The 16,124-nt window shown below is 35.6% G+C and overlaps 4 protein-coding genes across 4 annotated transcripts; 1 reads left to right on the forward strand and 3 right to left on the reverse strand.

Moving 5' to 3' along the window:
* Nucleotides 1–4,244: 4,244 nt before the first annotated feature.
* Nucleotides 4,245–6,712, forward strand: GCK72_013211 (uncharacterized protein; the record flags this gene model as incomplete). The annotated part of the gene is made up of 8 exons (XM_053729721.1): nucleotides 4,245–4,325; nucleotides 4,377–4,464; nucleotides 4,762–4,840; nucleotides 4,976–5,110; nucleotides 5,158–5,299; nucleotides 5,382–5,513; nucleotides 6,310–6,487; nucleotides 6,630–6,712. 8 exons carry the CDS (start codon nucleotides 4,245–4,247, stop codon nucleotides 6,710–6,712), a joined length of 918 nt encoding a protein of 305 aa, XP_053584493.1.
* A 280-nt stretch (nucleotides 6,713–6,992) lies between these two features.
* On the reverse strand, nucleotides 6,993–8,665 carry GCK72_013212 (uncharacterized protein; the record flags this gene model as incomplete). Its single annotated transcript, XM_053729722.1, has 6 exons — nucleotides 6,993–7,178; nucleotides 7,709–7,985; nucleotides 8,034–8,168; nucleotides 8,393–8,471; nucleotides 8,517–8,601; nucleotides 8,645–8,665. 6 exons carry the CDS (start codon nucleotides 8,663–8,665, stop codon nucleotides 6,993–6,995), a joined length of 783 nt encoding a protein of 260 aa, XP_053584494.1.
* Nucleotides 8,666–9,495: 830 nt separating this feature from the next.
* On the reverse strand, nucleotides 9,496–12,042 carry GCK72_013213 (uncharacterized protein; the record flags this gene model as incomplete). The annotated part of the gene is made up of 8 exons (XM_003089646.2): nucleotides 9,496–9,913; nucleotides 9,958–10,647; nucleotides 10,721–11,009; nucleotides 11,058–11,212; nucleotides 11,259–11,524; nucleotides 11,575–11,657; nucleotides 11,703–11,915; nucleotides 11,967–12,042. 8 exons carry the CDS (start codon nucleotides 12,040–12,042, stop codon nucleotides 9,496–9,498), a joined length of 2,190 nt encoding a protein of 729 aa, XP_003089694.2.
* Nucleotides 12,043–12,817: 775 nt separating this feature from the next.
* Nucleotides 12,818–15,335, reverse strand: GCK72_013214 (uncharacterized protein; the record flags this gene model as incomplete). The annotated part of the gene is made up of 7 exons (XM_003089647.2): nucleotides 12,818–13,238; nucleotides 13,283–14,300; nucleotides 14,349–14,512; nucleotides 14,559–14,824; nucleotides 14,875–14,951; nucleotides 14,997–15,206; nucleotides 15,254–15,335. The coding sequence occupies 7 exons, from the start codon at nucleotides 15,333–15,335 to the stop codon at nucleotides 12,818–12,820; spliced, it is 2,238 nt and encodes a 745-aa protein (XP_003089695.2).
* Between the last annotated feature and the right edge of the window lie 789 nt (nucleotides 15,336–16,124).

A 16,124-nucleotide genomic window follows, 5' to 3' on the forward strand; every position in this document is an offset into this window, starting at 1 on the left:
GAATTTTGCATCACTGTCGAGCGAACTGAATTAAGATATTTTTAGGATAGGGGATTAAAATTAAATAACCACGTCGATTAGGAAATTAAGAAATTAGTAACCACAATACCTTACAGAGTCACCAAAACAGAAAAAAAATGTAGAACGGGGAAGTGATTCGGGTGAGTCTCTTAACGGAAAACATGTTTTACCGTTGCTCGCAGTGCTTATGTTGTCTTATGTAGAACTGCACCGCTAAGAAATGTATTTCAACTACAGGACCCATCTGAACAAATTATATGCACCTATAACACTACCCGGTCAGTGTTTGCGAATTATTAATAACAGTTTCAAAACATCTGTAAACAAAGGTAAACGTTCTGAAATTAATTTATGTTGAATTTAATTATTACTCTTCATAATTGTCAGTCTTACTCTTCATAATTGTCAGTTTGCTGCTGTTACCACAAAGATTGATAATAGGGTCACCATTGGTGCCTCATGAAGTCAAAATTAGAGAAGTAACAGAAGCTAATCGAATACATGATCAAAAAGTAGCGTTTACTGTAATAAAATAACTTGAATGACAAATCATCGATCACAGTTTTTGTAGATGCAGGTAATTAGCGGGGCAATCTGACATTCGCCATTATAATTTTTGGTTCTAGAAAATTCGGTTTCAGTCAGTAATTTTGAAGCTTGACCGTATTCTTAGTTTGCTGTATTCGCATATTCAGGTGTCTAAAAAAATATGTGTGTCAAGAGAAGTCAAACCAGTCAAGGAACAAGAAACTATTGAAGTCAAATAGACCAGAAAGGAGTGTTTTTTATAAATTCAACAGGTTTTTCAATACATTTTTGTTAATATAGCCATCCGGTTTCAGAAGTTTCGTTTTCAGAAGGTTTCAACTGGGCCTCGTTTTTCCAATATCGATTGTTTCTTACGTGACTTCGAAGTTAATCGCCCGTTGACGGAGCATAAAAAGATTCAACCCCATATTTTATTCCAGTTTCAACATGTTGTGTTAAAATTACTGCCTGTGTGATTGACATTGATGTGTTACCTTTTTATACAGACCAGTTCAAACGATCGTTTTTATTTATGCTTCAAACAATATTGTTTTTACCAAGCACTGAACTTGGTTATTGAAGGTATCATAAGTAAAGTCCGCTCAGAAAATAAACCAGAACAGTTCGCCCAGTAATGTCTGTGATTAAAATTGATTTATTAATTTCAACTCTTAAATTACGAAACCAAACATCATCAGTATATAGTCCATATAAAATTAAAGGAAAATGTGAAGCTTTCTTATTAAGAACTCCACGAACCATTCGACATTTATGGAGTCTTTGAAACAGAAAGATGAAGATTTTGTTTATAAAAGATTGTAAATTAACCATTTCCTCGGTAAAATAATGTTTCACTCACAGGTAAAATCAAATTGTTTTCTGTCGAAAATTAGTCTAAACGGTAATTTTCACAAGGTGTCAAAAATAAATACTTGCTTTTGAACATGCTCTCTGGAACTTTCTTTTCTGAAAATGCTATTACTGCAGTTTTAAAAAAAACTCAAACTCTGTTATAAACGTTGATTTGTTCACATTTTTATTCAAACTTCCCTGGAGCAACAACATGAGAACTGAGACCGCGAGTATGCAAAGATGTGTCTCGAGACGAGTCAAAACAAGAAAAAGGAACAAAAAACAAATGAAGTCAACTGGACCAAAAAGGGAGTGTTTTTCACTGATATTTGAATGTTCAATCACCAGTTTCTGTAGAACCACATAGTTAGCAAAACATTATTCAGATTTTATTTGCAAAAACTTACCACTTTTCCCTTAAAAATTGATCCCGGTTTCAGTAAATTATTTTGAATATTTGCTTTTTTTCAAATCTGCTTGGAGCGTTTTGTTCACCGACAGTATAAAAGTAACTTGATAGTTCACTAATCCAGAAATTATAATACAGTAACGCAGAACAATCGTATACTTATTTCATTACTGTACCAATCAGTTAATTTATGTTAGAGTTTATTTTGAAAAATAGTAATGTCCGTTTAGAAGGCATTCTCGACATGGTTTTTTTTCTCAAAAACCCAACTCCGATTCATAAAAATTTTTCAAACTCCAAGCAACAACGCTACCCTAACGAGGTATATCGTCTTGTGAGGGGCTTGATGAGGTCTCTACTGATTTTTTTCTAGAACACTATAGAAAAACAAAGCCCCCACATTTATAAGAAAAAATATGAGTACTCATTAACTATTGTCTTCTCTTTTTTGCTTTGCGAAGATATTACTTATTTGATTACTGGTCTTGCAACTTAAGAATTTTTTTTACCGATTCAGTTTCAGCATTTGTTCATGCTTCTATTTTCTTTCCGTTTTGTAATCCGTTGGCTTTGAAAAATTCTCTAGTCTTTCTACAAACTACGTCACAATCTCAATCATCTGGTCTTCTTTGCTCCTACAAAATAATTGTTGAACATTCAGAATACAAAATAGATGATTTCCGTCTTGTGATTCATGGGTGTGGAGATGAACGTAAGAGCTCAAAGGGTTCAGAAGAGAGGGGAGTGCATTTGGGTGGGGTGATTCCTTTCTCATTTTCTGATTGGTATTTAGGGCTCAACGAACGAACAAATTGCTTGTCAAACTAAACCATTTTTTTTCTGTAGGTCATATAACTGTACATTTTTTCTTGTTCAATAATCGTAATTTGTGTAATAGATGTTTCAGGGATCTGGTTTATTTAAATGGCTTTGCTTCGAAACGGTCGTTTACGTTTTCCCTCAGAATTGCTTACTTTGTTGTTTTTTTTTGGGTGAAATGAGTGAGAGCTGGTTTTCGGGAAAGCCTTTCGCGTCTTTTTTTCATAAATTGAAAAAATAAAGGAAAAAAATGCAGTTCTAATTTTGTGTAAATGCCAAATTTTCCTATATTTTGATTTTACTGTTTCAATTACCTAACTTTTTGTTAAAATGTAAAAAATAGATTATTGACAGCGCATCGTTCATATACACTTCCTCTTCCATTCAGATCACTTTTGGTCTTATTATTCAAAACAATTATTCACAATTCTGCCTCTCGCTCGATTCTAGGATATTTTTTGTAGTGTTGACGTTGATATCCTAATCAGAAATTTCCGACTAATAGCTTTCGGGTAATTCATTTGAGATGTGTTTTAATGGAGAAAGAAGGTCTTATTTGTTTTTTTTTCACAGTAACTCAATACAATTACTGAAGCAACTTCACTCATGTCTAATTGAGTAGAAGAAACAGAAATTGTTTTCGAAACTTTTCAGTTATTTTCAAAGTTAGAAAGTAAAACAGTTTCAAACACCCGATGAATCACTGAGTTAACTACTTTCAATGATTTAGAAACTTTTTCTTATTCCCAAAAAATTGTATTCACCTCCCTGGAAAATTCCAGATTAATGTCAATCCTTATACGAAAGCATGAACTTTTGTTTATGCTCTTTTGTTCCTGTTTCACCTGTCTGAAAATTAGAAATAATCCTAGAATTAATTATTTTTCATGGGCTAGTTTCACCTGAAATAGTTTTCATTTCTAGTAAGGTGTCATACTGTGACACCAAGAAGGATGGAAAATGCACGTTTTGTTAAGAAAGTTGCTTTTTTCGGTAAATGCTGAATAGCAGAATATCTGTTGAATAGTATTCTCAAATCAGTTTAAAACTTTTAACGTTAAAACTTGTTGCAAGTTATGTCTGAGAAAGCCAATTCCTTATTTATCGTTAAACAAATTTTGTTTATCATTGATCACATCTTAAATGGAACAGGCGGAAAATTCGAGAACCTCGTGAAAACAAAACAGGAATTTATTTTCTTCGTTTAGTATCTGTGGCCCTGATAAAAGATTTTTTTCTCAATTATTAGATCAATCCCAAAACATTTGTTATCTATTCCACTCAAGCTGATAATATCTTTTATTTAAATATATGCAATGCATTAAATGTGACTCTTTTTCATACACTAATGTACCTAAATCTAATCTTTATTCATTAACATTTATCCCCTCTCTCCTCCTAAATACTCTTGAGATCACTGACATTAATCGTCTAGACTTTCTTCTCATTCAAGATTTTCATTTCACTTTTTTCAGCTCTCTCACTCACTCTTTCATATTTCCAGATGCCAACTTATCAAGAGCTAAAAAACATTGTTCAATGGACATCCCTTGTCTTTTCCCTATTTCTGAACTCCCTTCTAGTCTATCTAATTTTTACAAAGTCACCAAAGAAAATGGGAAATTATCGATGGCTCATGATTTACTTCTCCTGTTTCGCCATGTTCTTTTCAATTGTTGACGCTGTGACAGGGCCGGTTAGTTTTTCAGCTGAGGTGCTAAAAATTAGCTTAAGTTTTCCATTTCAGTTCGTTCACAGTTACGAGAAAAGTTTTTGTGTGTTGGCGGACCGAACGAATTGGAAGTTTGGAGAGGAATTGCAATATTTATTGATTTGTAAGTGCACGAAAAACTTATTGAAACAGAATCCAGTTTAAAATCGAAACGGCTTCGAGAAACAGAAAATTCTCATCAAAAATTAAGGGAATTGTATTTGTAAAAATGACGTTTTATGATATCAGAGTACTGAAAATCTCACGGGAAGGTGACAATGAACTTAATGAATTTCGGTGAGAACCCCGTTCCTCAATGGAGCGTAGTTGTGAGACAAGTTTTTAAAATATCGGTATATTCACACTTAAAAAGCTTATCAAAAACCTGTACGTGAATCGGAAATAATCTGTTATGTTCCAGGTGTGCTATGTGGATGTTTTGGCGTCACAATCACATTCTTCGCCATTCATTTTGTCTTTCGATACTTTGCATTGGAGAGGTTGGTCTAGTGCCATATACGTACACACTACTGAAAAATAAAATTGATAAACTTGACTGTTTTAGGAAAAAGTGTTAACTTTAAGTTTTCTACCTCCTCTAGTTCAGATTTAAAATGGTAACAAATTATTTCCAGACAAGGCCGCCTCTCCTATTTCCACGGCTGCTATTTCATTGTCTGGTTAACAATTCCAATTCTCTTTGGTACCCTTTGGGGAATGACAATTGCATTTCTAGTGGGTCCCGATGAAGAGAAAACTGAGTACTTGAGGTAACTTTTTTTGGTTTTCCCAATCTGAAATACTAATCTGTTTTCAGAGAAAGTATAATGAGCAACTACAACTTGAGCATGGAAAATATCACTTATGTCGGATCGGTTTATTTTAGAAAAAATGCGAAAGGAGAGGAGGAACTTGTGGTGAATAGTATGATTGCGATTCTTATTTTTACGACGATGATGGTAAGTTTCCTTATACCATATTATTATAAATCAAAACATGGTTGCAAATAGATTTTAGTTATGAAACCGAATAATATTCCAGGGTACCTCCTTCGCCGTTGTCTGCTATTATGGATACTTGAGTTATAAAAGGATTACTTCATTGATAGAGGAAGGAGAGTCATCATACACAAGGAATTTACAGAGGCAGTTGTATAAAGCATTGGTTGTGCAGGTGAGTAGTTAATAATACAGCAATGATTATCATTCTAACAAGTTTGATCGTTTTCAGTTGAAAATGTCTGATTTTCAGAGGGTGTCATGGTATAAATAATTGTTCCACTAAGAAAATTTTAATGGTTCATACAGATTAATAGTAGAGCTCCATTTTTGTAGTTGCTTTTCTGTACGGGCGCTTCCTAGAAAGATATGATTATTTTAAGAGGACAGCTCAAAAATCGCACTATTATGCACTAAAATTGTTATCTTTGAGAGAGAATTTACTTTTTCGATACGTACATTGCTAGGGTGTGCCAGTACAAAAAAGTTGACAACTACAAAAATGGAGCACTACTTTTGATCTGCGTGAGCCATTAAAAACGTTCTTGGTGGAACAAACTGTGATACCATGACACGTTCTTGAAGTTGGAAATTTTCAACTGAAAAAAACCAAAATAGTTAAATTTTTAGGATAATTATGTCATGGTTTTTTTATAAGACCTGCCAAAATTGAAGAAGGTCTTCTGATATTTTGGGAAAACTGTATCAAAAACATGAAAATTTATAATGTTTCACGGAAGAGCTATCATTTAGAAATTGTTTGGGAATATCGTTGTTGAATACGCAAACTGTGAAAGAAAATAAAAAATATACATATCTGACAGTAAGAGAACCGCGAATTTCGGAACTATAAATATTTTCACTAAATTTTGAATTTTTCAAACTTACCCACTGTTTCGAAACATCATTACAAGTGTGTGTGCTCTGTGGCAATATTAGTACGTTCGAGGGAATAATCAGTCTTCTTTCAGGCAATAATCCCAATTGTCTTGATGTACCTCCCCGTCGGAAACTACCTCATTCTTCCAGTCTTTGGTGTCAATATATCTCCATTCAGCAAACTTGTCACCTTCCTTTATGCAGCCTATCCCGCGGTGGATCCACTACCACTTATGTTCATTATTGATAACTATCGAAATGCGATAGCAGGTGAGACTACGTTCAGCTTGTCGTAGCATCAACTAAGTTGAGTCGTAAGATTTATATAAATTCTCTATACGAAACTGTATTTTTTCTTCATTTTAATAATTTGTACAACCTCTCTTCCCAACGTTATTGTTGTTATTTCCAGACTTCTTCTACTGCTGTTCATCCAACAAAAATCGTGTGACTGCTAGCGAAGACGAGATCTCTCGGGGTCAAACTACTATTTGATCAGATTCAACTTTTACATTACATAATAAATCAAAATATTGTACCTGTTATAAAAATTTTTATTCGGTTACTGAAAACCTGTTTAGCGTTTAGCACACATTAGCACATAATCAAAGGAGAGGATTAATATGCTATCTAGTTTTTCTTCATTTCCTCAACTCCGAGCTATCTGTTGCGCAACTATTTCTTCACTTCGAGAATCCCCGATTCTGCTATTATTGGACGAGCAGTGACAGAATATATCTGAAACACTTGTTTCCGTTTCTTCCTTCTTTCTATTTTACACACCTGTCACACCTCTCCGATAGTCTTCAACGAAAAAGAATATGGGCAATGGATCGATTGCTGGGTAGATGGCATACAAGAATGTGCAAGGAGCAGAGAGAAATTGACAGTTCAGTTCGAAAATTGGGGAGACGAATAGAAAACCGAATGGGAGGAAAAGGAGGAATACTGGGATGGCTGTCTGGAAATGACGATTTAAGATTCTGTATTCTGAGGTTGTTTAGAATATCAAGAAAAGTGAAAACGGAAAGAAAACATTGAAGTTCGGGCTGAGTAGTACGGGATCGACACCAAGGCTGTACGAAAAAACTTGACCGAAAAATGTTTGAAAAACTTTTTTTTCGAAAATGTTTGCAAAAATTTTGGATTTTTATCACTATTTTTTTGTTACTTATTGAAAATTTCCACAGACATTTCCAAAATGTTTTGGTTATTTCAAAAATTATTAGAAAAACTGAAAAATTGTTCGCCGTAAAACTTTCCGAAATCACCGAAAAAAACCGAAAACTTTTCAAGCAGCTTTTACTCGCCCACTGACTTTTAACAAGCACCGTTTCAATTACATGAGAACTACGAAACGGTGAAAAAAGTAGTTCAATAGGTACGTTGTTCTCGATGTACAAAAATTCAGCCCATTTGGTGAATCCGCGGCCTCGGCGGCTCTAAAAGCCGAGGCCCGCGGCCGGTGCGACAACCTTGCTCCCAACCAACCTGTGCAATCAATGCTTTGTACAACTGTATTTGTATACTTCTCGAATATTCTGATTCTCCATAAGCCCTGACATCCTTCACTTGCTTCCAACTCTTATACCCAGCTACCATAATCACATTGAATGGAATCGTCATAACTACAAAATATCCGAAAAATCCATAGAAACTGTTCCAGTTGATTCGATAACCTCCAGTTGAGGAATCGGGAAGATGAAACACTGCACCGGTGTACATTGTATCCTTCATATCAAAGTCGAAAAACTGTTTGACAGTTTCTCTGGAAAAATATTTTTTAAGGAGTGCTAAGAACATCAAAGTTATGTACCTTAAGTATTCATTTTTCTCTTGATCAGCGGGTAGAAGAAGTATGGTTATTGAAAACCAGACAAAACCAGCAGTAAGGGGAACTAGGAACCAGAGAATCAAGTATTTTCCATTGAAATATTTCAGCTTTCCTTGTCTGGAATTTTTCATTTTCAGTGCTTATTTTAGTGCACAAGACAGTGTTATCAACCACGCTCTACCGAAAATAAAAAAACTTGTTGAAAATTGAGAGATGCAGAAGATACGAGAGGATTCTCCTTACAGAGCAAAACATAAGATACAAAAGTTGTGAAACGGCACAATTTCGAAATGTCTCTAATCTAACAGCTTGAATAGAGCGAGTTTGCAATGTGTACATACCTCTCCAACGCAAAATATCTGTAGATGAAATGAATCGCTATTCCATAAATACTGATTCCGAAACATGAGCATAGTATGCCTGAAAACTAAATAAATTACTTCTATACACTTGCCCGGGCCTTACTTATCAAGACCTCAGCAGTCTCCGGGGTAATTTTTTCCTTGATATCGCTTATCATGAAAAATGCAGATTTGTAGGTGTGAATATTCTGAAATGACCGAATACCATAAACTCATGTATAACCTGTGTACCGGCTGCACAACAATATCCATAAAAGAAAAAAAGATAGAGGAACAGCAAAAACAAACCATAAGATACCGATATGTTCCCATTTTCTTTGAGGATTTTGTGATGATGAGATTGATTAATAGAAAGTTGATTAGGAAAGATAAAATCACGGACAGAGTCTGGACAATAAATTTGATGGAATGGAATGTTTTTGGTAGCATGCTGTAATGTGTAAGTAAGTGATGAAGGACTGGTTATCATGTTTTTGGTCAGAAGACGTGGGTGATGAGCTCATTGAGTGTTCCGGAAATTGGATTGCTGATGAGTTTTACTGGAAGTGTCTTCCTCATTCAATAAGAAGTCTACCCTCAACTTGCTGCCCGCTCTTCAGAGTTACTAGGAAAATACCGGGAAAGTTGGATCTTAAAACAGAGTTCACAGTGGATGAAACGGCAAAACAATTATTCATCAGATGATAACAAAGTCCTGATACAGAATTTAAATCAGATGTTTTTGAAATTTTGGGAAAAAAGCTAATTCCGTCTTCCAATTTCCAATTTCTGACTTCCGGGCGTTTTTCTCGATTCCGACTTCCGACTTCCGAATTCCGGATAAGGAAATTCACTTCCGACTTCCGTTTTAGAAAAAATCACTTCCATGCAACTCTGGTATCTACATAGCATTACGATCAGTGGAGAGTGTATAATACATTCATTTATTGTTACAGTAAGTGAAAATACAAAACAAATTCTAAATAAACATGAAAATATCAATAAGTACAAGATAACAAGAATACGTAAAAGAAACCAAAAGATATGGAATGGAAATACGATAATGTTTCTTATTTTTAATCATGCAATTGCTATTGTTATTATTATTTCTCCGCCATTTCAAGCACATGTGCCTTTATCTTCAATAATACATTATCATCAGTCTTATAGTTTTGAACAAATGGAAGTAGAGGAGGAAGAGAAGGTTTATATGAAAGAGAGGGTTTATGTCCTTCAAAGATGAGCATCGCAATCACCTCCATTGCCCAACCAACAACACCGGTTATCTTCGAGTGCTGAAGGATTTCCTGAATAATTGTATTCTCAAGATATGCATACACAATGCAGGATGTAAATTCGAATTTTTCACTCAATCTGAGAGCACGGGCGTTCAAATACTTAATCATGTCTTCTTCCGCGCTTTCAACTCCTTTTAATTCCAGACAGAATGCATAGGTAGAACAAATCGATGCAACATAGAACTCATTATTCACGTCGGTATTTTTATCGTTCATTATATTTCTGAAAATTGTTAAATTTTAATTGTTCCGCTATGGATAACTAACGTTAATAACAGTGTATTGAAGATTTTTCTCTCGAGACCCGTGATATCAGGAAGTATACAGATCTCTCTTATCATTTTAGTCACTTTTCTTAGTACTTTGGGTATGTCCTGTTTTTGAGTTGTCATTTTTCCCAAAACTTCTTCGGTTCTCATCGCTCTCAAATGTCCCAGTAGTCGTTCAATACCTCCCGTAATGCCAAACAGTTTCTTTCGTAATTCTACACTTCGGCGCAGAAATCGTATGAAAACAGTGCATATCATCGAATATGCTTCACAATATCCATACTCTCTGACTATTCCACTGTGTACGTCGAGAAACCAGAATAATTCTTTGAAGAATAAATCCAGATAACGATCTGCCAACGGGGTGCCTTTTCGTGACGGATCGAATTCTTGTTTCGCTATTTTTGTACATATCAGCATCACTTCAATAGCTGGTTCAACGCCTCTCAAACAAACTGAGGTACTTTTTAAGCTAACACTTTTGTTCCACAGAGCGTGTATATAGCAAGCTGACATATAACAGAAAAGGTTGAGATCCACCTTGAAAGCATCTGATTGTGATCCAAATTTCATCGTTTCCCACAAACATGAATGAATAGGGTGCGGAGTGGAGGGCTCGAACATGCTCATCGCCAGGAGCATGTGATTGACGAATCGATTCATGTCAGTCTCGAAGGCAACAACACGGCTGAAAACATTAACGTCTCCACAAGCCACAATCTCTCTTTCCCTTCGTTTTAATTATTTTTGGATGAACTAACCTGCACAACTCATACCAAAAGAAAACGCATTGTTGAATGATGTCATTCTCTCCCGAAAATTCATCAATAATTCTGTGGATCCAATAGAGATAGTCATCCGCTCTATCACTGAGAATTTCATTTGGATAATCTACCAAGTTCCACTCGATAATCTCTCTGAGAACTATTGTGAGATCTGAGCTACGTCTTAACCGTGTACAGTATTTCATCGCTTCCACAGATTGTCTTAGAGTCGCAGTGTTCACAAGAAAGAGGCCATCGATATCAACTGATTTCATCGCTTCAACTTCTAAATGAATTAATAAAGATTACAAATCAAAATGGAGAAAAGACTAACCCAGAACAACAACAGTTTTCAAGGCTTCATGTCTTCTTTTCAGTTGAGTTAAACATTCTTTAGTAACTCTGGTTTTTGAACAATCCAAAGTTTTAAGCCTCCTCAGAACTGCTCTAGAAGACAAGAAATCTTGAGTGACATCTAGACAATTAGATCTGCAAAAGGCGGATAGACAATTCATTATTTTCATTGTGTTCTTACGTTTGTTGTGATATATCTAGATATTCCAATTGAGGAGCACTCTCCAGATTTATCCAAGTTTCACGCGGACACTCTATGATATCTTTCATGATAAGGAACTTCAGACTCGTCATTGAAGCCATTTTGGTGATCTTTGGAATTTTGGTCCCACTGATATCCAGTTGAATAAGGTTCGGGAAGCGCCCACAAATTGCATCGATATCCCTATTTCTCATCGTTATTCCAACCAATTTGAGACATTTGAGGTTTCTGTAATTGTCGGCGATCTGAAATTTACATATAAATCATTCTTATTGTATAAATGCAAAACACTCACAGTTTTAGTACAACTGGTTGGATAATTTCTAGTTCCACTCACAATCAGGCTCATATGAGTCAGACTATACCCACGTGACTTATCTGCAATCATTATTTTCAACTACTTGTTTGTTATTTCCCACATACACAATGTAGCAGCATCGGTTAGACGCACTTTTATTTCCGCATATTGAGTATTGTCGAGCGATAAGTCGAGGTGTGCTACCAACTCAATTCGGCACAGCCTTGTTAATGACTTATCCACGCCCCTGTTGGTCCGCATGTTGTAGATTTTAGTAGCAACTGGGAATCCGAAGTAATCATAAGTGAGCATCTCCTTTTCTGTCAAGTTCTTCGGTCCTGAAAATTGAATTTTATTTTCTCAAAAAAAATTTCGAAATAGTTCCTTACGTTTCTCACTTAGAGCTATCCTAAAAGCCATGTCTCGCAGTGTGGATATCACAATCTCATTGTTATTAGCGGCCATCTCGACTGGGAAGTGTTCGACGAGAAAACTGTAATGAAGAAGTTGGTTGAAAGAAGTTGAAAAGAATTTGAGAAAAATAAATGTTAAAATGTGAAAAAGAGGAGAGAGAAAATGAAAATCGGGAGAAGTGATGATGATAAAAAGGTAGATCAAAATGAAACAAAAACGAAAACTTTGAATATTAGATCAAAAAATAAAATATATCTGAAAAGACGAAAACAGACAAAGTTTATGGTGGCTAGTCTTTCCAGAACTGTTCCATTCTAGAACTGACTTTTTAGAAAAAGTTCTGATACAGTTATGGAAAGAGACGGTTTTGTTAAGGAAGAGTTCTGATAAGACACAGTTCTGAAAAGGGACAGTTCGTGGCAACCCGACGTTTCAGAACCAGGACATTTCGGAACTAAAAGGTTTCAAATAATCACTGAAAATGGAACATTTCTCAACGTGGATAAAGAAAAATGAGTAATTTGTAACTTTTCAACTATCTTGGGAGCTTAAGAATTTTTCGAATCGGAACCGATTAAACAATGAGAAATCGTCATTTTTCATCCATCAGGCTTAAACCCGATTTTGAGTAATTAACATTTCAAAAATGAAGAGTGTATAATTCATTAATTTATTGTTACAGTAAGTGAAAATACAAAATAAATGTTAAATAAACATGAAAATATCAATAAGTACAAGATAGCAAGAATATGTTCAAGAAACCAAAAGATATGCGATTCAAATATGATCATGTCATTATTATTATTATTACTTTTGTTACTTTGTATCAATCAGCCCATTCCAGCACGTTTGCCTTCATCTTCAATAATACTTCATCATCAGTCTCATAATTTTGAACAAATGGAAAAAGAGGAGGAAGAGAACGTTTATATGAAAGAGAGGGATTATGCCCTTGGTTGATTAGTATCGCAATCACCTCCATAGCCCAATAAACCACACCGGTTATCTTCGAGCGCTGAAGGATTTCCTGAACAATTGAATTCTTAAGATATGCATCCACATTCACATTGCAGCATGAAAATTCGGATTCTTTACTTAATCCGAGAGCACGGGCGTTCAAATACTCAATCATGTCTTCTTCCGCACTTTCAACTCCTTTTAATTCCAGACAGAATGCATAAGTAGAACAAATCGATGCGACATAGAACTCATTATTCACGTCGGTATTTTCATCGTTCATTATATTTCTGAAAATTATTAAATTTTAATTGTTTCGATATGGGTAACTAACATTAATAACCGTGTATCGAAGATGGTTGCCCCGAGATCCATGATATCAGGAAGTATACAGATCTCTCTTATCATTTTAGTCACTTTTCTTTGTACCTTGGGTATGTTCTGTTTTTGAGTTGTCATTTTTTCCAAAACTTCTTCGGTTCTCATTACTCTCAAGTGGTTCAATAGTTGTTCAATAGCTCCAATGCCATGTAGTTTCTCTCGTAATTTTTCACTCCGGCGCATCAACTTTATGAAAATAGTGCATATCATTGTATATCCCTCACACTTTCCATCATCTCTAACTATTCCACTGTGCATATCGAAAAACCAGAATAATTCTTTGAAGAATAAATCCAGATAGTCCTCTGCCAACGGGGTGGTTTTGTCACCTTCTTTTGACGGATCGAATTCTTCTTTCGCTTTTTTGGTACATGCCAGCATCACTTCAATAGGTCGTTGAACGTTATTCAAACAAGATAAGCTACTGTATTCTGAGTTCTCGCATCTTTCCCACACAGCTGTTATATAGATAGCAGAAATATAGCAGAAAATATCGGGATCCATAGGCCTAAAAGCATCAGAGTGTGCTCCAAATTTCATCGTATCCCACAACAAGACATGAATGTTCTCCGGAGTCGAGGATTTGAACATGTCCATCGCCAGGAGCATGTGATCTCCGAATCGATTCATGTCAGTCTCGAAGGGAGCACGGTCAAGAACATTCACTTCTCCACAAGCCGCATTACACAACTGATTCCACAAGAGAATGCTTAATTGCATCATGTCATTCTCGTCGGAAAATTCATCCATAATTCTGTGGATCCAATGAAGATACTTATCCACTCTATCACTGAGACTTTGAAGTGAATTATCTTTCATGTGCAACTCGAGAATGTCTCTGATAACATATTTAAGATCTGATTTCCGTCTTAACAGTGTGCAGTATTTCATCGCATACAGAGATTGTTTTAGTGTCGCAGTGTTCACAAGGAAGAGGCCATCGATATCAGCTGATTTCACCGCTTCAACGTCTGAAAGAAATGACAGACTTTACAAATCGAAGTGGAGAAAAGACTAACCCAGAACAATAACAGTTTTCAAGGCGTCATGTCTTCTTTTCAGTTGAGTTAAACATTCTTCAGTAACTTTGGTTTTTGAACAATCCAAAGTTTTCAGTCTCCTCAGAACTGCTCCTGAAGACAAGAAATCTTGAGTGATATCTGGTAATAAGTGACGACGGGATCTGCAAAAGGCGGATAGACAATTCATTATTCTCATTGTGTTCTTACGTTTGTTGCGATATATCTAGATATTCCAATTGAGGAGCACTCCCCAGATTTATCCAAGTTTCACGCGGACAGCTTATGATATCTCTCATGATAAGGAACTTCAGACTCGTCATTGAACCCATATTGGTGATCTTTGGAACTTTCGTCTCGCTGATATTCAATTGAATGAGTCTCGGTAATCTCCCACAAAGTTTATCGATATCCCTAGGACTCGTCGTTATTCCAACGAATTTGAGACATTTGAGGTTTCGGAAAGCGGCGCCGATCTGAATTATAAACATAAATCATTTTTATTGTATAAATACAAAACACTCACCTTTCTAGTACATATGGTTGAACATATTCCCGTTCCACTCAGGTACAGATGAGACAGACTATACCCACGTGCCTGATCTGCAATTATTATTTTCGACTACTTATTTGTTATTTTTCACATACACAAATCAGCAGGATCGGATAGACACAGTTTTATATCCTCAGGTGAAGTTGGGGAGGGCGATAATTCGAGGTGTGCTACCAACTCAATTCGGCATAGCCTTGTCAATGATTTCTTCACACTGTGTTTCCAAATGTTGTAGATTTTAGTAGCTACTTGGAATCCAAAGTAATCATAAGTGAGCATCTCTTTTTCTGTCAATGTCTTCGGCCCTGAAAATTGAATTTTATTTTCTCGTATTTTCGAAATAGTTACTTACTTGGGTTGAGCCTTTTCTCTCTTAGAGCTATCCTACCAGCTATGTCTTGCAGTGTGGGTATGACATTGTTATTAGCGGCCATCTCGACTGGGAATTGTTCGACGAGAAAACTGTAATGAAGCAGTTGGTTGAAAGAAGTTGAAAAGAATTTGAGAAAAATAAATGTTAAAATGTGAAAAAGAGGAGAGAGAAAATGAAAATCGGGAGAAGTGATGATGACAAAAAGGTAGATCAAAATGAAACAAAAACGAAAACTTTGAATTGTAGATCAAAAAATAAAGTATGTCTGAGAAGGCGAAAATAGACAAACATTTCGGTAGATATCTTCTCAAAAGGGAAGTTTATGACGAGCCTTGATTTTTTTTTAATTGGACCATATATACTTTCGACCCTCCTAATTCTAAAACTGCAATTAAAATCAGTTAAATGCTCACGTGGACCGAGTTATGAATCTTCAAAGTTTTAATACTGAAAAGTCATTTCCACGTGTACCGAAAAGTGTACCTCCTCAATCCCAAGATATTTTCGTGAAGGTTTGTCTGAGCAATTGGCTGATTTTTCTTGCAGTTCTGGAATCAGCAGGGTCGAAAGTACCTTTGGATAAATTTATGGAAAAATTTAACTCGACTCGTCATTGGCTGAATTTTCCCGTTCCAGAACTGTTGTGAGTCGACAATAACTGAAGCGCACCTAACGAACTTTTGGCTTTTTGAGGAAAAATTGAAAGTTTCAAAATAACACAAAGATCATAAATCGGGTGGCAGGTGAATCCAGAATCACCTATTCTAACAAAACTGATTAGAAAGCATACTTCTCTCCCCAATTTTATTTCAACTTCCAAATGTGATTGTCTGCGAATTAGTCTAGTCTG

This window comes from Caenorhabditis remanei, chromosome IV, assembly GCF_010183535.1.
Source record: "Caenorhabditis remanei strain PX506 chromosome IV, whole genome shotgun sequence".
In the NCBI taxonomy this organism is placed as follows: domain Eukaryota; kingdom Metazoa; phylum Nematoda; class Chromadorea; order Rhabditida; family Rhabditidae; genus Caenorhabditis; species Caenorhabditis remanei.